The sequence below is a fragment of the Seriola dumerili genome, unplaced genomic scaffold, assembly GCF_002260705.1.
Source record: "Seriola dumerili isolate Sdu_G_001 unplaced genomic scaffold, Sdu_1.0 BDQW01001191.1, whole genome shotgun sequence".
In the NCBI taxonomy this organism is placed as follows: Eukaryota; Metazoa; Chordata; class Actinopteri; order Carangiformes; family Carangidae; genus Seriola; species Seriola dumerili.
In genome coordinates, this window is record NW_019175446.1 from 38227 (window position 1) to 60911 (window position 22685).

At 43.6% G+C, this 22685-nt stretch overlaps 1 protein-coding gene across 1 annotated transcript; it reads left to right on the forward strand.

Annotated features, from left to right (window-relative positions):
• Positions 1-5044: 5044 nt before the first annotated feature.
• Positions 5045-21933, forward strand: LOC111238050 (trinucleotide repeat-containing gene 6B protein-like). The gene is made up of 21 exons (XM_022767433.1): positions 5045-5341; positions 6808-6895; positions 7313-7334; positions 7552-7992; positions 8341-11205; positions 11425-11571; positions 11791-11981; positions 12160-12222; positions 12359-12517; positions 12678-12815; positions 13791-13991; positions 14151-14258; positions 14432-14642; positions 14838-14990; positions 15174-15341; positions 15619-15765; positions 17309-17401; positions 18358-18573; positions 18793-18863; positions 19681-19820; positions 19915-21933. The coding sequence occupies exons 2-21, from the start codon at positions 6839-6841 to the stop codon at positions 20486-20488; spliced, it is 6165 nt and encodes a 2054-aa protein (XP_022623154.1). The 5' UTR covers positions 5045-5341; positions 6808-6838; the 3' UTR covers positions 20489-21933.
• The last annotated feature ends 752 nt before the right edge of the window (positions 21934-22685 follow it).

The window sequence follows — 22685 nt, forward strand, 5'->3', positions numbered from 1 at the left end:
CTCCAAAGAGGGCGGGGTTTGGTCATTTTGAAGACGTCTCCTTATTCATTCTCTATGGGAATTTTTTTGCCTTTTACCAGCATTTACGTTGCTATGGTTACTCGAATCGCTAAGAATATCTTTATTGTCTGGGTTTTCTCAAAGTTGTGGGACTAGTTACGTGCTGAAATTTCGATACAGAAGATGACTAAGGCGAAGTAGTATGCAGATTAATAATATGCCTTCAAGGATATTGCACTGCAGGCACATAACCAGGAAATTTTGCTCTTCTTCAGCTCAGGAGACAAAACTGATTCTCATTTCAGCTTCACTTTAGTTTCTATTTTGTTTGAAATGCTGTTTCTCGTATTTTTCTCCTAAAATTCTCTAGGAGAAATATGTGAGACACGACGACTTGAGGAGATACCCTGCTGAACTCCATTCAGTGTTTTTATTGGCTCCTTTTATTCTCCTTTGTAAATAAAACTGAGTGATACTAGAGCTGCTATAGAGCAACATGTGAGGCTACATGGGAAAGTGGTCTTAGACTTTTGGACACCAATGTATATAAACTAACCCTATACTGAGAGGTGTTCCTAATATTTTGTCCATCCCATTTATAGGAATTAGATTTGACAAAATATTAGGAACACTGCTCAGTATATTACACTTAAACATTACCACAATTACAATCACAGCCTCCACAATGACCATTAAAATAAACCAACACTTCTCAAACAGATTCAGTAAATACTGAACATTATAATCCTCATGGAGGATTTACTGCAGCCCTGTTCCATTATACTGCATTAGTTTCATCCAGGTTCACCCAATACATATGAATCAAAACTAAAAGTCAAGGACACTTACAAATGCTAAAACCAATCAGCCCTTTTTTTAAAGTTCACCCAATATACAGCAACTCTTAATAAAATGCNACTTGATTCAGTAAATACTGAACATTATAATCCTCATGGAGGATTTACTGCAGGCCTGTTCCATTATACTGCATTAGTTTCATCCAGGTTCACCCAATACATATGAATCAAAACTAAAAGTCAAGGACACTTACAAATGCTAAAACCAATCAGCCCTTTTTTTAAAGTTCACCCAATATACAGCAACTCTTAATAAAATGCATTCCTTTGAACAGAATGGTGATGGGGGTTAATGGGGCAGAAATAAGTGACTGCAGATTGTCTTAAAAAGGTTCACTGTGTAACTGGTGCTGGATGTCCTGAACAGTCCGTCTCATCTCGTAACACCACTTTGTTCCTCATATAACTTACTAATAGAACTTGAGGTTCAGGAGAAACTGATCTCTCTCCAGGGCTCCTCCCCCTGTGACAGTGAGTCATGTGATGACCTTAGTTTTCTCAAACGATGCCCATCGTTACATCATGTACAACAGCACATGATATAAGCTGCAAGAATAAAAAAGCTCAAATTACAAATTAATTCTTACATACAGTAACAGCATTGTGCCCAATGGAAACTAAACAGTCAATGTCCAGTCTTTGCACTGCGCTCATTTTAACTTTCTATCTTGGTGTTGGAAAGTTTTTCAGGCCATGGTGAATGCAATTTAAGAATATAATAAAAAAAAGAAAAGAAAAAAGACCTGTGAAGTAAAAGTCTGTCCACGACCTCCTCAGCAGCAAACAGCAGACAGACACGGTCCGAGAGCAGCTGCTGAACATAGTGGAGCATTAAGAAGCTAAAGAGACAGATTTCCCTCAGGAGCTGGAGGAGACCAAACACAGAGCTAAAAGAGGGAACACTGGACTCAGTGTCATACACTTGCAGATTTATGAAGGGAAGGGGATACTGCAGGTCACATGGGGGGGGCCTTGGCAGGCTATAGCAGCATGAGGAAGGGATGATGACATCATCACAAAGGCAGACTCAGGAAATAAGGTTTATTGCCAGGTAGGTTTTCAATTACAAGATATTTGGCTTGGTGTAGTATCCAATTAACGTATTCATAGGAAATAAAAATGTAAAATACTACAACAGTCAAATATAAATATACATATAAAATAAAATACTACACAACTATGTACAAAAGTGTTTTAGAATGACAAAACTCTTGCTGGGCAAGATGTACAAAAGGTATTGATTAGGGGATGTGCAAAATAGTTCAGTGTACACACACTATATCAACAAATTGAGTAATATAAATATGGATATACCGTAAAATACATAACCAATATTGGCAGTGGTATATCCATTATTAAGAATCATCAGTATGAACATGTTTACACTGTGGGTCTGATTTAATCACAGGTGTATAGACAAGTCTTACTGTTAAAAGTGAATGATAGCATGTTACTCACCTAGACCCTCCTCACTGTCTGGACTCTGCCGTTGGTGAGACAGGTGGAGGCGGTATTGCATCTGTACTGGCTCAGGTCCTGATAAAGACAGAGGGATGCTGAAATCTGCTGAGAAATGTAAAGACCTAGTGCACTTTCAATCATGGCTGATCTCCTAACAGAAATGTAAAGTGGTTACAACATGGTGAACCGATCGACGTGTTTTCACTCGGTCTACTGGGTCCATACAATCTCAAGTTACAGTCATCAGTTACAAGATGAGCCTAAAGTTACTGACGTCACTAGCTGTACAACAGCCGAGAGCAACAGACACAATCCTAGTAAACCGCTAAAACGTCTGTCGACAACGTCAATATCACCACCTGAAATGTTTGTCAGTCGTTGCACTGATTATACTGGGAGAGGTTTTCTACCATCATCATCATCATCATCACAGCACATTTGAGAACTAAGGATGTCCATGCAGTCTCCCTTCTCCACAACCAGATGAATGGAAACAAGCGGGCTGCTCTGTACATGAGGTCCTCTTCCTGTTGGCACAGATCACTCAGTTTTCACAGTGTGGAAACCTTTCAAATGACAATAAAAGACAAACACCTGAGTTAAGATGCGGTGGATCACAGTTAATCACAAACATCTATCAGATGTCAGGATAGGTGCATGAATGTCTGCTTCAGTTGAGGACTGATTTGAGTATTAAATTAATCTTCTATGTGACAAATATTTTTCTACACATTTTGTATAAGTGACGTTATCTTAACTTGAACTATCACAACGTCTCGATGGGCAATGTATTAACTAACATTAACGCTGCGCATTACACTAACGCAGATCACTTAACCTGGGTCACATGTGGAGAAACACAAACCTAACGTCGATTAAATTCACCTTTTTATTGGGCTTTGATTGAACACCTCCACGGGCAAACCCAGGCTGACAGGTTATCAACCCAGCGGGGCCAGGTACCGTTAGCATAGCAATCGCTAAGTTATCAGCTAACGCTAGCACTAGCCGGCTAGCTTGGTTAGCAAGGTGCATCTTCACCTGAACTGTGATATAAACAGGGATGCTAATTTTGCCGCCGACTCCTCCGAGTGTCTTTTAGAACAACTGAACGCCGAACAAGACACTTTTAGTCAAACAACATGTTCGAGCTAACACTGATGAACTGAAAACACAATGACAAGTCAAACACCCGAAACATTGCTCCGGCATCTATCCGGATTAACAGGCAGGTCCCCCGTGTGTCAATCATGCGCTAGCCACGCCCCTAAAATAACTCTTTAACGTCTATTTTATTTTAAATAGGACCATAATTTGAAAAGAGAACTAGCGATTCAGACCATGAATACATAACGAAAACGTTTACTGAGGTAACAAATCAAGTGACAAGTAGAGTCATTTTCCCATAGACTTCAATACAAGTTTAAGACACTTCCGCATTGGCTTCATCTTCCAGAGCCTGCATCGAAGTCCATTTATATATATATACCACAAATTAACTAGAGCACAGTTTTTTTTTTGTTTTTTTTTTACCTATTTATTATTAATTAATTACATTACATATTGAAAGTAAGGCTCAAAAGAAGTAGCCCAACATAATTAACAAAGACAGACAACAAATATGCACAGCGCCAGGGGTTACAAACAGAGGTGACACAATCAAATACAAACTGAAAGAGGTATAGTAAGAAAGATTTTTTTTAAAAAGTATACTAAAAATTATAATAATATTTTAAGTTTGGAGCACAGATTGAAGGTTTTTACAGCTTTATTATTACATGAGGTACATGATATAGGATTTGATATAGGACTCTGCTTCCTTCTTAAAAGTACAAAAAGAAGGTTTAGTTTTTAACACCTTACATTTGTGGATATAAAACTTGACAAATAATATGATGAGATCACAAAGAAAAAATGTTGTTTTCTAGATTTCTTGTATAATTTGTGAACCTAAACAATACATCCTTCAAACAAAGTAAAAAAGCATCATAGTAAAAATCCGAAATGAAGCGACAGATGCTTTGCCACAGATTACAGGTGTGTTCACAAGTCCAAAACAGATGAAAGACAGTCTCTGGGTGCATGTCACAAAAACTGCAGTTTACGTCAATGTCTTTCTTGAATCTTACTAAAAATGATTTGACAGGATAGCAATGATGGATGAGATCTCTTTAACTTTGTTTACTAGTAGAAATCTGTTAGGAAGAGCCCATGTCTTGTCCCAGTCTATATCCTGAACAAGACCATTCCAGATTGTGATCACATAAGGAACAAAGATACAACTAGCCTGGAACAAGCTGTGGATGTTCCTATTGTTTTTTCTTTTACAGGAAGCAGCCATAAAACACAGTTTGTCAATAGGTGTGTCAACTTGATCAAGTGAAGGTGTCACATCAGAAGGTGGAAAAGAGTAACCCTTATAGAGCATGATAACACCTGATGGAATGGCATCAAAGACAATAGCAAATTGTTTGGGGCTCACAGGGATCTTAAAATGATAAAGAACTTACACTCCTTATTGAAAAGTTGACTCACCAACACAATCTCATTGTTGAACCACTTGATTTGACCCATTTGTTTACTTATTCATACCCCGCGTGTATGACGTCATGTTTCCGGTGATAGGACTCCCTCTGGCGGACAGTATCGGTACGCGCTCCGCTCCTCCTCCCCTCTCTGATCAACAACCAGCCTGGTGATATCATATGCTGGCTAAACCTCCACACAGAAGCAAAATGGCCGATAGTAAACTAACCGATCATACAGCGTCTGACAGTCATCAAGGGGTTATGCGTGTTTTGTTTACAGCTTGAGAACTACAGTCGCGCTAAAAGGATAGTCGCCTTTCTTCATTTTTTTCTACGATTAACATTTCGCCTTTCGGTGATGTCATTTCTTATTCAATTTAGCCTTGGAAGCCTCGAAGAACTCGCTCGCTAGGCTAGCTACCTTGCTAGCCTGCTAGCGGTAGGTCTGCAAGAATTTTTGCACAGAAGCACTTTATGTCCTATGTGATTCCCGAGGTGAGTTTTGAACATTTAACGTTATACGTTTTGGTAGCTTTTATCATTTGTGTGCTGGATAATGACGTAAATCGTTTCCACCGCTACACAGCCAACAACATTTAGGTTTCACAGTTTTAGAAGAGCTTCGCTTGTTATGCGTTGCAATGCCGAAGAAACGTCACCGAAGTTCGTCGTTTAATATGGCCCTGTCGACCGTTGGTGCTGATGAACTAGTTTGCTAACAGTCTGTTCACTGACTTGTCAGTAGTGTTTCGTGCCCACGTTAAAGTTACGAAACAGAACAGCTAATCGTGTAAATGAAAGGCCTTGTGTTTGAAAACAAGGGGCATATCTTTAGCCAATATGACGTGCCTGTTGTCCGCAGTCAACTGCGTACAGGTTAGAGCCGTCGCGCGGAGCGACAGAGGCACCTTGCTCTGGGACAGCATATCCCCGCGAGACCCCAGCTCTTTGGGTCACGGCACAGCGCTCAGCCGCTGCTTTAAAGTCGACTAGCATTAGCCATTTGCGTACCCGAGTAAAGCTCTTCTGGTGGACACTAGTAGCTGCACAGCTATTCCTTTCTTGGCCTGTTAGTTATATGAAATCCCGGTCGTTTGCTCCTAATGCTGCTGAAAACATCCACCTTTTATGGTTTCTCACACATTACATAAACTAATTGTGAAAGGTTATGTCAGCTGGTGTATTTTTTTTACAGCTAAGGGTTAAAGCCATTAGTTGTTCAGTTAGCTTACATTAGCGCTGTATGACATGGTGCTAATTATGTGCAGCTTAGCTAACAGAAACACTGGGCCCAGTCGTATTTACAGCTCTGTTATCTGAGATCCCTTTACTTTTCCACATATAAAGCTATCCGGTTTTTCTCAGCAGCCTGTATTATGTTTTGCTTTCCACTAAGATGGCCTCACGTGGCTTGGGTATGAGCTTTGTATTTGCATATTTCAAATACATATGTTTACTTTTTGCAGGGGGGGGGGGCGCAGGTGTTAGGTCTTGTCCTTGATAACACCGGACAGATCTCGTCATGTACTCACATTAAAGCCAGTATCATCTGGATCATGCTGACTTTACAGTCTCTACTGTAATACAAGAGACCCTGACTTTTCCAGAAATGTAGAGTTTGGAGTCACCGGTCTGTTTGGCTGTTGCCCGTGTTGTTTGTTGGTTGGAATTGCAATCGTTTGCTGGTTAATGAATTATGCAGTGAGAAGCTAGACTACCATGGGCTGTTGTCAAGCTGTCTGCCCCTGGTTAACGTTACAGTCCTTACAACATCGACTGTGTAGGAGTACACTTGGCAGTGATCTGATCACATACACAATATAAATTTGAGTCAAATTGTAAGTGTGTGTGTGTGTGTGTTTGTGTGAGAGAAAAATGTCTTTTTTAGTGAGCATTAAGTTACTTTCATTGTGGCTTGAGGTGTAACATAAATAATTGAATGTGTACATTTATCCTCACAGACAGGAGAATCAGGAAAGGGAACAGTAGTTCATGGAAGACAAGAAAAAGAAGAAAGAAGATAAAAAGAAAAGGGAAACCTCTCAGAAGGTAAACAGTGTCACCAAACATTCACAGCCTGTACATTTAACAGATAATCACTGTGAGATTGCTGCTTCCATATCATTACCACTTACTTGGCCAGGATTGTTTTTGTTGCATTAGAGCTGATACATCTTAAATTTAATTTGCCTTTTGCAATTTTTACTTTGGTAACTTTAAGTTTTAAAGCTTAGGGCTTTGGGAATGATTTTACCATGTTTGAAGATTGTAAGAATGAGTATCAAATGTAATAGTTTTTATGTTTTCTGTAACAGTTCTTTGCTAGTGTATTTCTCACTTACTCTTGTATGTCTACATAGATTCATGTAGGGATCTGAAAACAAAACTTTCTTGTTGCTTTATCAATTTGCCAGCAGGAACTTCTCCTCTGCTGTATGTCTGACTCAATTATTCTTTATATTGTAGGTGCCAGAACAGAAAATCAAAGGTATGTTTTGTTTCTTCTGTGTTTATCCTCACCCTCTACATATATGAATTCTGTGTCTTGTTGTTATATATGTTTTAATCAGCATTACCCAGTTCTTATCAATGTATTGTGACGACCAAGGGAATTGGTTGTTGCATAGGGTTATGTACATGTTTGCTCACACTACAAAGTTTGGGTGTACCAGTGATTCACACCCTTTGTTATTTGTGTGTTTCAGTGCCAGAATCAGCCAAGCCCTCCTGCTCCCAGCCGCTCGCCACCCCAGGCTCAGTGTCCCCCAGCCCTGGCCCTGTTGCCCCCTCATCCCCCAGTCCTGGTGCAGCTGGGGTTTCTGCACAAGTTCCTCCTGGTGGTGGGAACAATGCAAAGCAGCGGACTGCTGTGGCCAACGGACAGCCCTCCTCCTCTCCTTCTGGAAGCCAGAGCTCCCAGCAGCAGCGATACATGTCCAGAGAGGTTCCACCGAGATTTCGCTGCCAGCAGGACCATAAAGTGTTACTGAAGAGGGGCCAGCCACCGCTGTCCTCCATGCTGCTGGGGGGAGGAGGAGGAGGAGGAGGGGAAGGGGGCACAGGAGGAGGCAGTGGCTGGGTAGCCACCCCACCTGTTTCCTCACAGGGAGCAGATAACCCCAATGCAAGCACAGCTGGAGGAGCAGGTGGGTCAATGTCTCAGAGCAAAAAAGATTATCACATTTACTATGTAGTCCACTGAGTACCACATGCTACTAACAGTGGTAATCTTCTGTCTTAAAGTAGCAACAGTTGAGTTTATCCAGCAGCCATGGATGGAATTTACAACAGCACATAAACCATCAGTTGACATTATAATATAAGAGTCACTGAAATTATAGTTGTAAACTTGCACACAAATATGATATGCATTCAATGGAGGGACTTGTAAGCTGTAGCACTGGGACCACCAATTGGTACGTTCCACAAGTTATTAGTTAGTATTGTTGATGCTTGAATTGTCAAAATCAATGGTCTCAATTTTGTCCATATAGATTCCAACCTGGGTTCATCGTCCCCTTCACCCCCCAACTCCTCGTCATCCTCATTATGTGTCGCTGCTCTGTCGTCTTCTTCTACTACTACTACTTCAACTTATGCAAATTCCACATGGGGGGCAGGCTCTGGCAGCCAGTCCTCTTCTCAGGGCTGCGGGAAGGTGATTGTGGATGGGACTGACCTGGAGGATTGGCCAAGCATCCTAGGCGGGGCCAAATTGAGTTCTGACGGGGCTGGAGGAGGGGTGCAGGAGCAAGACTGCCCCAGTAACAACAACAACAGTAGTGCCTCATGGAGTGAGAGAAACATCCAGCAGAAGGGAGGAGCAGTAGGAGGAGGAGCAGGGAACATGGACAATCCTTCCCCACCTCGTTCTTCTCCTCTTCCCTCCTCTTCCTCGCTTAATGAATGTGTTCAGTCAAGTGGTGGTGTGTGGGGCTCTTCCACCTCCTCTCAGGTGGAGGCAGGGCTAGGATCAGCAGCATTTTACAATTCCAAAGTCTCCCATCTTCTTCCTGGGCCTCAGGAGAGCCCTGTGGGTGGCAGCAGCAATGTCCCTGGTGCCAATTTCAACCCCAACGTGAACCCCTCTGCCTGGCCTGCTCTGGTGCAGGGTGGGACGTCAACTTCGGCTAGCGACGGCCTTCCACAACACTCATCCATTACTTCAGCTTCCTCGTTCTCTGCCAGCACCACCCTCATCACCACTCACTCTCTTTCATCTGTGAATCAAACCGGTCTTCATCAGCAGCATACTGAGACAGCTGTGGGGGCCAGGAGTGGAGAACCGCAGCAGCACTTAGGAAACCCAGGGGCGGAGCTGGGTTCAGGTGGGGGAGCACGAGGAGCAGGACCAAATCAAGAAGGTGGGGATGAGAGGGACTGTGGGGTGGCTAGTGTTGAAGAAGAAGGGAATGGTAACCTTTCTGGCTCTTCCTCATTAGCTGCCTCTTCTTCTTGGAGATCCATGCCTCCAGTGTCCTCTGACATCAGTGCAGGTGCATCAAAGGCAGATGGCTGGGGTGGAGGAGGGACTGGAGCTCAGGGGCAGGAAGGGAATGTGTGGGGCTTTGGTAGCCAGGGTGAAAAGGCAGGGTGGGGCAGGGGAAATGATGGTGGCTCAAATACCCCAGTGGTATCTCAGGGAGCGTGGGAAGGAGGCAGTTCAGATGCAGAGTGGGGTGGCACAGCGGGAGGTGTAAGTTCGAGTAACTTAGCAATAGGAAGTGGAAGAGGAGGAGACGGGAGTAGCAGCAACAGCAGCAGCAGTGGAGGCAGCGGGGGTATTGGTGGCAGCGTTTTGCAGGACTCTGCCTCACCAAAGTTGGAAACTATGACAAAAGCTTGGGACAATCAGAAAGGGATGGAAAGTGGGGATGGGGTGGTTGGGGAGTGGGGTGGAGGAGGAGGAGTGCAGGGTGGAGGCACTGGAGGTGGGGGACCTTCATCTTCTAGTGGAGGAGGCTCCACAGCTGGAAGTGGTGGAGAAGGGAGCGGTAGCAGTCAGAAGCAGGACCGAGCCTCATCTGTGCGCCAACGCTCCCTCCAGACCTCCAATGCTGAAGTGGCCTTACTTAGCATGCTCAATCGATCTGACCTGGACCCCAGGGTTCTGTCTAACATGGGCTGGGGTCAGACCCAGATTCGACAGAATGTGGCCTGGGACCTGGACACCACAAAAGGAGTAGGAAACAGAAATGAAAGAAGCACTTCATCTTCCTCTGCATTCTCATCAGCAACCATGAACACTACCACTAGTCGTGGTCCTGGGTACCCGTCTAACACAAGTTCAGTAACTAATGATCCAGCTTCTGGCAGTCACACGACCAGTCTAAACTCTGGCCCTGCTACAGTGAAGGAAGGCTGGGATGGTGGTGCAACACAGACCACCTGTGGTCCTCACATGCCTGGTAGCACTATAAGGAAGCCAGGGATGCCAGAAGAAGATAGGGAGGGCAACCCAGGAAAGGCAGCTGGAGGCTGGGGTGAGCACCCACCTGAAAACCAGGGCAAAGGATGGGGGACTGAAGAACAACAATGGAGGGATCACAGAGGAGGAGGAGGAGGGAACAGGAGAGACATTGGAGAACAGGGTAGTGGGTGGGCAGATGGTCCAGAGGATAAAGGGACTGGGGGGTGGAAGGGGACTGGAAGAGGGGAGGCAGGTGGGTGGGGAGGAGATTGGGGAAAGAGAGACTCTACACCTGGAAGTGGGTGGGGAAGCGATGGACGAAACAGAGGTGGAAACAACTCTGATGAGGGATCTTCCTGGGGCAATTTGGATGAAGGGGGATCTCAACGAGGAGGATGGGGAGGGGGAGATGTGGGTGGAGGCAAATCCCACCAGGACTGGGGGAGTGCCAAACCCCACACAGCATCAGCACAGATACCAAACAGCCAAGTGGCACCAATGAAAGCCCCAAATCAACAGCAGCACCAATCACAGGGCCAGCAGCCACCAGGAGGTCCCATGCAAGGAGGGTGGAACAGCCGGTCCACTGTTGGAGGTGGAGGTGGAGGTCCACCATCCAAGAATCAGAACCAAAGTTCGGGCTGGACTTCTGGCCCGATCCCCCAAATCTCTGGAGGTGGGGGGGAAACCCTGGAGCCCAGTGGCTGGGAAGAACCCTCCCCTCAGTCCATCAGTCGCAAAATGGAAATCGACGATGGCACTTCAGCCTGGGGAGACCCAACCCGCTACAACAGTAAGAATGTGAACTTGTGGGATAAGAACAGTGCTACGCCCAGCCAAAGCCACAGTCAACCGCCCCCACCACCACCATCCATGCAGCAGCAACCACCTAGAAGGCAGCAGGCGATGCAGCATAGCAGGGACACAAACCCTGGCAATGCTACAGTGGGTAAGCAGAAGTTGTGCCATTACAAATAAGTTTGCACTTGGCAAGTTACCCTTATTTTTTTTATGCCCTTGATTCCATCTATCAGAAACAGGCTGCAGAGCACCAAGATATTTGCTTATGTCAGCCTCATTGAGTATAGTATCACACAATTAACTTGACATTTTTTCTTTGGCACATTCTAAAAGGTAGTATTCAATTTCATCAATCTCCCATGTCCAGGTATGTGGGGAGGAGGTGCACAATCTGTGGATAATGGTACAGCTGCGTGGGGCCAGACGTCAGATGCAGCAACAGGTTGGGGGGATCCAGATGAACCCAGCAAAACTTCCGGCTGGGGTAACCCTTCACCCAACCCTGGCAAACCTGGTAAGAAGAGTAATTCTAAATACTACAATATCTGAATTCTCAGTTCTCCCTTATCCATAACATTTCGAGACATGATGCCGAGTCTCAAACAAAGCGACATTAGACATCTCTCAGTTTGAAAGGGATTCAGCATTTTTCAAAACACAACTTTCAAACAGATGGAATCTTTAGAAATGGCCGCCAACGTTATCGTAACCATCTGCTTTGTTTTTGCTGCAGGCACCAAGTCAATGGAAAGCTGGGGTGGGAAAGGAGAAGGCTCCGTGGCAGCCTCCCGTCACCCCAGCTGGGATGAGGAAGATGACGGTGGTGGAGGGGTCTGGAACAGCACTGGCTCCCAGGGAAGCAGCTCCTCCTTCAACTCAGGAGGTTGGGGTCAGACTCATGGAGGAAAGAGAGGCAACATCAAGGTAGGGAACAGGACATTCTCGAACACACAAACAATTTTATATGGCCTCTCTTTGGTTCATTGTATTAAGACAAAGCAGCTCTGATTTTGTTTTGTAACTTTCCCCAATACAGTCATTTGTTCTTTTTTATTTTCTTTTTTGTTTGACTGACAGTAATGTTTGAATTTCTTTCCTAAAGAGTGGAGGCGGGGACAGTTGGATGAACCCAGTGTCACGGCAGTTTTCAAACATGGGTCTTCTGGTAAGATCTCAATTCACTAAAAAAGAATCAGCAGTTACAATGACCCATATTGATAAAATCATTATTATGGATGGATTATATTGTTTCTATCCTCTGAATGAGTGCAAGGCCACTAAATGACTTTGTTCTTTCTTAGGGGGATGACCCAAATGATGACAAAAAGATGGAAGTCGATAAGAGAGGTATAACTGACTATAATGGAGAGATGCGAAGGGGAGGAAGAGGTGGAGGAGGTTACCGTATGCCTAGTTCCAAAGACATGGGTCCTGTCGACATGGGGCCGTATGGTGAAAAGGTAAGAGTCGTTTTTTTGTCCTAACTTGTATTAAGTCAGTTTACAGTGTGTTCATTTTGATATTTATATCAACAATATCTGCTGCATGGGTGTGAAATTCTATGTCAGGTGTGAGTTGTGCTAACTGGAGGACTGTTGTATGGTTTCCGTTGAACTTCAGATGGGTGGCCACGGAGTGTTTGTTGGAAGTGGCGGAGGGATGCCTCCGCCTCGAGGGATGCACCAACCTGGCATGCATCCGATGAACCCCTCCCAGGGGTTACGTGCTCAAGTGCCTCATCAGTTCCTGTCTGCTCAGGTCTGTTGTCTGCTGTCTCCGATGTTATCAGTCAGGACGAATGTTGTATCTAGGAGAGATGGATGTTGACTTCACAAAAACAAAAGTTTTCGTTGGTTATAAGATTTATTACAAAATAATCTACTTTACCCTTTTTTTGCTTCCTGTGTACTGTGCCATAACTGTTTATTCCTGGTCACGCCAAACAGGAGATGACACCTTAGCTGTCTAATTCATCTGGCCTGACACAGTAATGAGCCCCACACTTGCTGCATCTTGAAGTCTCTTGGCTTTATCAGATGCAGCTGCTCAAAATTGGAAAGTGTTGTGGCTTACTCTGTGGACATAAACATTTCTAATAAATCCAAGAATCAATCCTGTTTTCATTTAGAAAAAAACCCTCAGAAAGAAAGTTCTTAGAGGACAAAGTCACGCCCACACAGTCTTTCATTTGTGCTCACTTTATTAACAACATTTCAGTTCCCAGTTTGTCATTTAGACAAACGGCACCATTCATATATTCGCTGAAGGCTTTCCCTGGGGAAAGAGCTGCCAGCAACACTCTCCGGTGTGCATACAAGTTAAAGTCAATAAGCTCTTCAAATATAAAAAACAAACCTGATACTGAGCTCTTCGTAAGCAAACATAATAGGAAATGTTAATATTATAGAAAGTATGTTCACATCATAAAAAGGCCCTTTAAGGACATTAGAAAATTACTTTTTTTTACAGATCAGTTTCATATTGCACAATCTAACCTAAAAACACAAAAAAGTTTAATAGTCACAAAACTCTAAAATCATTTATATCAAAAAAGAAAACAAGTAAAATGCCAAAACCAAGCCTTCTTACTGTGCAAAAACTGTTTTGAAATTGTTAGATAATGAATTTAAATATATTTAGTCATTCATAAATTTTGAATGAATGTTTCTCATATTACACCATCCGAGTGTCTGTATCAACAGGCACATATAAATCAATTCCTGTGACGTGCAGGTGCCGGGTCCTATGCTGAAGCAGATGCCCTCTCCTGGTGGCAGCGTGGGTGGAGTGGTTGGAGGAGTGGGAGGTGTCGGCAGCGTCGGAAGTGTCGGAGGGGTCGGTGGTGTCGGAGGAGGAGTGTTCCCTCCTCAGATTTCCCCACAGCAGCTAGCAATGCTTAGCAACATTTACCCCCACATGCAGCAGTTTCATCTGGTACGTTGAAATAAATATTTCATTGCAGACTACCTTTGTGTGAATATCTTAAATCACATGGTGAATTATAGTAATCCCACCCCTACTAGCAGTACTCACAGTATCTGTACGTGCTGTGGTCACCTCCATCTCTGACCCTTTCTCCCCACCACCACACAGGCCTGTCAGCTCCTGATACAACAGCAGCAACAGCAGCAGCAGCTCTTGCAGAACCAGAGGAAGTTCCCTCAGCCTCAGCCTCTCAGGCAGCAGCCAGACCCGCAGCAGGTGAGCATGATAATATTCTACACACAGGCGTACCCCTCGATCATGTAGACGAGAACATATATTATTCTAAACATTGGTAAATAAAGAGTTTATTTATCAAGACAATTTGGGAACACTTGCTGTACTTTGCAGTTATTCTAATAGGGATTTATTTTCTTGAATCACGCTGTTAGCTTGCAAGGATTATGGCTATTCTGCAGCAGCAGAGACAGCATCAGCAAGGTGGAGTTGGAGGAGCTGCAGCAGGAGGAGGGAGCTCCAAACTGTCCCCCTCTCACCTGGGAGGAAGCCTATCCAAACAGCCCATGGTAGACCCTCTTCCACATCCTGGAATGGGGGGTCCCTTATCAGACCTTCATGCCAAAACACAAGGGATGTACTCTGGTGAGTCTAATGTGCAAAATGTTTGTGGGTTAGAACGATGCAGTCGGCTGTTTAGGTAACTTTAAATAAAACTGGTATATGGTTTTGTTTACTTTTATTTACTCAAAGTGTGCCCTAGGATAATTTCATACAGCTACGCCCACCTCTCAGTATCCTGTAGCTGTCTAATTAGTGTAAACACTGACCTCCTCTCAGGGCTTGCCCCCGGTGGTAACCTGTCAGGACTCGAGCTCGGTCCCATGATGGGAGGAATGAAAGACACAGGAGGACAGCAGTCCCGCTTCAAATGGATGATGGAGGGACACTCCCCAGCTCCCTCTCCCCCTGACACAACCCTTCACAAGAATGGTGGGTAAACAGATGGTTCATAACTGGATGTTTGCGAATTTCACACTTTGGGAGAGCTCACCTCCCAGGCTGCTGTCTGGTGTTAACTGTGCTGGTAATCACCTTCATTCACAATGTCAGTCGAAGAGACGTATTCATTTCAATCTGTGTGACCTCATTTCTCTCTCGTGTGCCATTCTGAAGGCCCTTTACCCAGTGCTATAAAGGTGAGAGGAGGATCCCCTTACTCCCAGTATGAAATGCTGGGCGGTGATGGTTTAGGGATTCCCCCACAGGGCCCTGCAGACAGCTGGCACCGAACTCCTGGCAGTAAAATGGGCAACAAACCTGCCACATCAAGCTGGCCTCCAGGTAAATATATATATGTCTTTCTCTGCGACTTGATACCACAGGGAAGAAATAGACAATAAAAAACAAACTCATTACATTAATTTGCTCCTAATTTTATGAACAATTTATGGATTAAAGATAAGAGGGGACTTGATCAAATGTTCCTCAAATAAACAAATACAATTACAACAATAAACACACAGCCACATGTTCTTGTGGTGTTTGATTTGAAAAGTAGCAGTAGCATGATAGCATTTCATTTCAATCAGTCAATACGTTTTCTGTTGTCCGATGACAGAGTTCCAGCCCGGTGTGCCCTGGAAGGGAATCCAGAGTAGTGGGGACCCCGAGTCTGACCCCTACATGACCCCCGGTAGTGTTCTCGGCTCCCCAGGACCCCCGAGCCTCAATGACTCTGACCACCAGTTACTGCGAGACAACATAGGTATTTGACTAAATGTGCCCAATATTTCGATGAGCTTAGCTGCTGATTTTAGCACTTAAAGAGTAAATAACTCTCAAAAAGAATGAGCGTTGTATCGACAGAAGTTCCAACTCTGTCCCAGATAAAAGCAAAGAATAGATTACAGGGGCTTAGTTTTATAATGGCAGCAACAGAATGAAGCTGAACGACTGATTGAGAGCGTTTTTTTTTTTTTTATAAATATTCCTGTCTAATCTATTATACAGCTGAAGGTGCAGTTGTTAACAGAGCACATTATATTGAGGATTAAGGCTAAACAATAAATCTGTTCACCACTAACCGTTACCACTGTAACAGCGTGGACGTTTTAAATGGGGAATAATGATACTCAATCCTGTTCCCTGAATTATTAACACCAAAGATTTCAGTCAGACTTTTCCCAGGAAACTTGGAATGCCAAACTGATTAATTAGATTTCCAGTTTAGCTTCTTATCACCACCCTGTTTAATGAACATCAGCTGATCTAACTCAATTAAAATGCCATAAGGCTTAACTTGCTTAATAACGATTCTAAAGTTATTTTTGGCTGGGCCGGCGCCACATCCGTGACTGAGTGAGTGATGAAGTTTACACGATTGGTCGACCAAGTGTTTGGACTTCTTCCATTGGCCATTGCACTTTCAAAATGATTTGGTTTGAGCACTTTGTGTTGCGTCAGCATTTACAGCGACAACAGTTTTAAACCACAGTATTTTCTCTAACCGTGAGCAGGGCCTGTACTTCAACTGCAGAAGGTAACGGGCCTTTATTTACAGCAGGCTTGTATTAGAGGCAGGCCTTTATTTCTAATTCCCTCTGTTTGATATGTAGAATTCATCAGACCAGTATTTTAGTATGATGCTTTGTTTTGATCCTCTCCGTTTGCCCTGTTAAAGTTACTACATTATGCGTTAATACAAACGCACACTTCCTGTAAATGTTTCAAACTAAATGCCCTCTAGTGTTTCAGTGGACAGAAACCCTTTGTTTCTTAACGGGGCTTTTATTGCTGTGCTGACATGCTGCAGTGAGGGTATTGTCTCATTTCCAGTTGCTGATGTTTCTGATTTTTCGACTGGCCCATCGATGGTGGCGGCTCATTGGGATCTAGTCCGACAATGGAACAATCTCTAGGGCAAACAACAATAAAATCAGAAATGGACTCTGTGTCAGTGCTCGCACTCCTGTGACAATAGCCTGTTTATTTTCACATTATCGGCACGTTGTGCTATTGCTTTTTGAGATTGCATTAGCATTTAACCTGTTTGTTGTGTACGATCACATTCCCCACGTGATCGCATGAGCAAAGGACAAGGTACATGGTCAGACCGGGAACGAAATTCTGACCTAGATTTATGATTGACATGATTTTTTTTTTTTTNATTGTGACCAAATACTTGAAAACATGCTCCAGCACCATTTATTGACAGGAAGTTACTGATCAAAGGTTTGACAAACAGTGTTCTTCACACACTCTGTCTGCAGTCCAGCTGTACTTTGGTTTACCTTGTAATGTTCTTGTAGGGCCAAACCCCTCCCTCAACACCTCGCTGCCTTCACCTGGTGCCTGGCCCTACAGTGCCTCAGACAGCCCCCTCAGCAATGCACACAGCACAGGTATGTTTTAATTTGTTCGATTATGATATACTATTGATTTTCTTTTGCATTTTGACCTGAATCTCCTTCATCTCATGAGCTCCGTTGTTGTTTGNGATCACATTCCCCACGTGATCGCATGAGCAAAGGACAAGGTACATGGTCAGACCGGGAACGAAATTCTGACCTAGATTTATGATTGACATGATTTTTTTTTTTTTCATGAATCGCACCCTGCGCACACACATCCACAGTCCAGCCATACACTAGGTTTATACCTAGTCTTGTTTGTATATTGTTGCCTTTTTGCTGGAAGAATAAATATCTTTCACTCACTGACTCTCCATTGTGCAAACACACATTCACAAAGTCAGGCAGGTAGCGGAAGAAAGTGGGGCCATGTTCATATATATATATATATATATATATATATATAATATTATATATATAGTATATAGATTATTAATTTATTTTTATTGTGACCAAATACTTGAAAACATGCTCCAGCACCATTTATTGACAGGAAGTTACTGATCAAAGGTTTGACAAACAGTGTTCTTCACACACTCTGTCTGCAGTCCAGCTGTACTTTGGTTTACCTTGTAATGTTCTTGTAGGGCCAAACCCCTCCCTCAACACCTCGCTGCCTTCACCTGGTGCCTGGCCCTACAGTGCCTCAGACAGCCCCCTCAGCAATGCACACAGCACAGGTATGTTTTAATTTGTTCGATTATGATATACTATTGATTTTCTTTTGCATTTTGACCTGAATCTCCTTCATCTCATGAGCTCCGTTGTTGTTTGATTTTATTTCTGTTACTGTTATTGTGTTGGTGATGAGTTTTACTGCTGTACAAGTTGTCTTTTCTGCACAGATGCCTCAGGAGTTAGCTCTTCTGTGTCCTCTCCACTCCCAGTTTTGTTTGTCAAAACTCATTTTCCCCCTCTTTCTCCCACCCTCTCCATATCCTCCTCAGGAAAGTACTCGGAGTACAAGCCCAGCTGGCCCCCAGAGCCCATCGGACAAAACAAGTTATGGAAGACCAATCGCAACAGCTCGCAGCTGCCACGCCCCCCTCCTGGCTTAACTAATCAGAAGCAGGCCTCGCCCTCCCCATGGGGCAGTGGAGGCCCACGGTTGGCCCGGAGCTGGGGAGGAGGTGGGATGAATCAAGAGTCGAGATTTGGGCCAGGTACTGTTTACGAGAAAAGATTTGATTATTTCATAACCATTTGTCAACTTATCACTTAACTGCTGCATATACTGTGTAGAGAAATCTTTTCAGTATCATGAAACCAAGTATTAAAGTTGTCTTTATGTAAATAAGGTAAAACATCAGTGTAACCTGATTTGTCATCAACATCCCTCCAATTGTTTCATTCTTGTCTTCTTTTCTGTTTGTCTTTTGAAGGCTCAGCTTGGAGCGATGGTGTGGCCTCCAGAGGCAGCTGCTGGCTGCTGCTGAGCAACCTGACCCCTCAGGTGAAGGAGTGAGACTAAAGATACTAAAGGGACAATTTTCAGGGATTTTGTAGCAACAGTGAACTCAGATTGTTATCACTGTCACCGCTAGTAAACCTGCTGTCTGTAAACTGAAATGACGCAGAAGGGTGAGGTAAAGATGTGACATAAGTAAACTGTACGAGCAGCGTAGAATTACAATGTTCTTAAAACCCTTCATCACAGCAGAATTTGTCATGGCTGTAAAGTAAAACAGCTTCCCAGACAGACTGGTCAGGGTTTGAATTCGAAAAGCATTAAACCTCTGTGCTCATTCATCTGTATTCCCCTTCAGTCTGTCTTATGCAAATTAGACAGAATGATGCGTGACCCATCTGTAATTGGATTGTGAAGTTGGATGAGCCATTTAATCAATTAGGGTCTGTACAAATGACAGTGGCATGACACTGCCCTGCGAAAAGGAATGAAAAGAGAATGTTTAATTATAAGTCTGGACAAATTTTTGTTTTAGGCATATAGGTTTTGTTTTTTACCGTTATCAATTTGGTCTTATCAGTGCTGTTGTAAACAGGCTCATATGACTGTCTTACTGTAACAGGATTACGGACCAATAAAGCCACAGTGTTCAGTCTCACCATAATTATTTATTAATTCAGGATTCTTCATACACATAACTATCGTTGTGAAACCTCCTAGATTCCCTGACCTTTCTCTGTCCCCATAATTGATGACTCAAGATTGCGGACAATTACTCTAGCTTTGTGACATCACACACACACACACACACACACACACACTAAATCTTTTACACTTAACCTTTATCATGCTTTCTCTGTAGATCGATGGCTCCACACTGAGGACTATCTGCATGCAGCATGGCCCCCTGCTGACCTTCCACCTCGGCCTGACCCAGGGCAGTGCTCTGATTCGCTACAGCAGCCGGCAGGAAGCAGCCAAGGCCCAGGGTGCACTGCACATGTAGGTTAACCTGTAACCTCACTAATACACATATACTTAACATTGCACACGTTGTTGTTGATCTAAAGAGCCTTGACTTGTCTCTTCCTCTCAGGTGTGTTCTGGGCAACACCACAATCCTGGCGGAGTTCGTGAGTGAGGAAGAAGTCGCTCGCTATTTTGCACATTCCCAGGCCGGAGGGGCGGAGGGAGCCAGCTCAGGAGGGGCCGCGGCCGGTGGGACGCAGGGCTCATCTGGAACAGGCCCCGTTGTGGCCAGCAGTGGAGGCAGCTCCCCAGGGAGTGAGCGGGCGGCAGCGGGCACAACTTCAGGTGGAAATGGAAATGGTGGTGGAGGAGGGGAAAGTGGAGCAGCGGTTCTCAGTAGTGTGCGGTCCTCCGGCTCTGGTTGGCAAAGTCTTGATGGTACAGGCAGTTCTTCAGAAACCTCTTCAGCCCAAGGACCTGGGCTGGGGATATTTTCCCAGTGGAGCACCAATGGGTCTGGGGAGGGAGGAGGTGTCGGGGGAGTAGAGGCTGGGAGGTCTGGGCTCTGGGGGGGCATGACTGCTGGATACCCCAGCAGCAGCCTGTGGGGGGCACCGCAAATGGAGGAAAGGCACCAAATGGACAGCCCTGCCGCTTTGTTACCTGGCGACCTGCTGGGAGGAGGAGCTGATTCCATCTGATGAGCCCCCTCCATTTGTACGTGTAGGTTTGGACACACTGATACAACATACACTGGGATACATATGTACTTACTATAGCACACACACAAACACATTTACATGGTATGCATATTAATGTACTACACATATACCACATGTGCATACATATACATGGTATGCATATTAATGTGCACACACACAAAGCAGAAATGTGAGACATGCTTACACACATTCTTGTGGCCAGACTTAAGCTATTATATAAACAAATGCAGGGACTGTTAGATGTGTATACAGCCTTTTTCCACAGATGAAGATTTCAACTGCTTAGACTTGAAACCTGAAAAAGAATGAAAAGTCAGTTGGTCTGAAAGACTTGACTGGATTGCTATGTGCTTAGTAAATAGGGGACTTTTCAGCAGATTTACATACACATGCACACACCAAATACAGACAAGCCTTCAGACAGATGGGCACTGTAAACAGCATTACCTTCATCGTATAAGAGAACTTAAAACTACTACATGATGTGAGGTTAAAGTGCAGTTTGTATTCACGTCCCCTTAAAGATGGAGACCGAATCCAAACACATGCAAACAGCTCTGATTGACAACAGAACTGTAACTTACTGTGTATGTTAAGTTTGTTTTTCTGTTTGTTTGTATGTATGGTTTTAATTTTTGAACAGTGAAAATATTGAAAAATGTCATTGTTCTGTTTTCAAAATGCTGACCTCCTACTGTTGTATCTCACGCACTCTTTCTCTGTTATTCTCTCTTGAACATGTTTGTTACTGTTGCAGTGATAAATGTTAAATTGCTGGCAGTTTGAGGCTATGTTGCATTTCTCCATGTGTCGATACTGCGCGCAGTGTCATACACATTATATGGACATGAGTATGAGTGAGACTGAGACCAAGTAAGTGGATTAAACCACCACAGTTGTTGTGCGTGTGTGTGAATGTGAGGATAATGTGTGTGTGCATGTTACTGCCTGTCATAATGTGGGCAAGGCTGCTTACTATACAGAAGGTCTATACAAAATGTTTTGAGTGCATTCGATATACTGCTGACTGTGTGTTAAGAAATATTGGCACTAATGCTTTTTTCTCATTTGAAGTTGTTTTTTTAGCAGACTTGTCTTTTTTATTGTCCGACCTGCAATAATAAAAAAAAAAAAAAAGAACATTTTAATGACACAAAGAGCTGAAGGCATACGCGTTGAGAAAATGGACATGCCAAATCTTATCAAACTGTGTGGAGTGGGAGGGAGGGGTGGGACGGGTTGTTTACAGATGCAGAGTAAGAGTTACCGTACGTTTTTAATGTTCTGTTGTTGTGTATTCGTTTTAAATTAAGACAGGCTTTAACACTCCTGTTCAGTGTTTTCGTTTTGAGATTTTACAAAGGAAAAATTTATTTAAACAAATGAGAACAAGATTAATAAAGATGAAAGTATTGGCTTCTAAATTTGCCCTTGTGTTCATTTTTCTAATTTATTTTGTGTGTGAACCCAGGTTTCTGGATTTGGGTTAAAAGCACTTTGAAGTTTTTTTCCATGTTGATCCAGTCATAGTTTGAAACTGGTCCTTGCCTGTTCCTCTGTTGATGTCTGATGTTACAGTGATGAGTATGTCAAAGAAACTACATTAAGGTGGAATGACTGTTCAGAGACTGGGCCACAACAAAACAAGCCAGGATGTCCATCTGTCACCCTCTCATTACCATCCACAAACCAATCCTATTTAACACCCACGTCATCCTGCTGTAAGCCACTGCTTACTGTATGAAATTATTTTCCTTCTCTGGTGCAACTGTGAGTTCTCACTGTGTGAAGTGGGTACCGTTCCCCACAGAAACAATATTACAGACCACTTCTTTTGTCCAGAGATAAAAGCCCCGATTTAAAGGATTTCTCAACACTTTGTGACAGGACCATTAATCCTGGATAGTTTGGGCTTCAAATTGAGTCACAGACGATGCAGGTGTGTACTGCAGGAAAAGTGAGATTTCATGCTTGTCAGGACATCATGTGGGAGACACTTGGCATGTACCAACTGACAAATATTGACCACAAGTGGACAAAATATTATAATTATTTTTATTGTTGTTGTTACATTTTCTGATATTAAAACTTGATATGTTTGTTACTGTACTGCATGATAAACATAAGCAACACACCCAGATTCACTTTGTAAACAGAATTATAACTCAAAAATAAC

Coding starts and splice junctions, on each gene's coding strand:
- LOC111238050 (XM_022767433.1), top strand. CDS start 6,839: ATGGAAGACAAGAAAAAGAAGAAAGAAGATAAAAAGAAAAGGGAAACC. Junction 11,982..12,159: donor GAAAGAGAGGCAACATCAAG/GTAGGGAACAGG, acceptor TCTTTCCTAAAG/AGTGGAGGCGGGGACAGTTG. Junction 15,342..15,618: donor CACATCAAGCTGGCCTCCAG/GTAAATATATAT, acceptor GTCCGATGACAG/AGTTCCAGCCCGGTGTGCCC.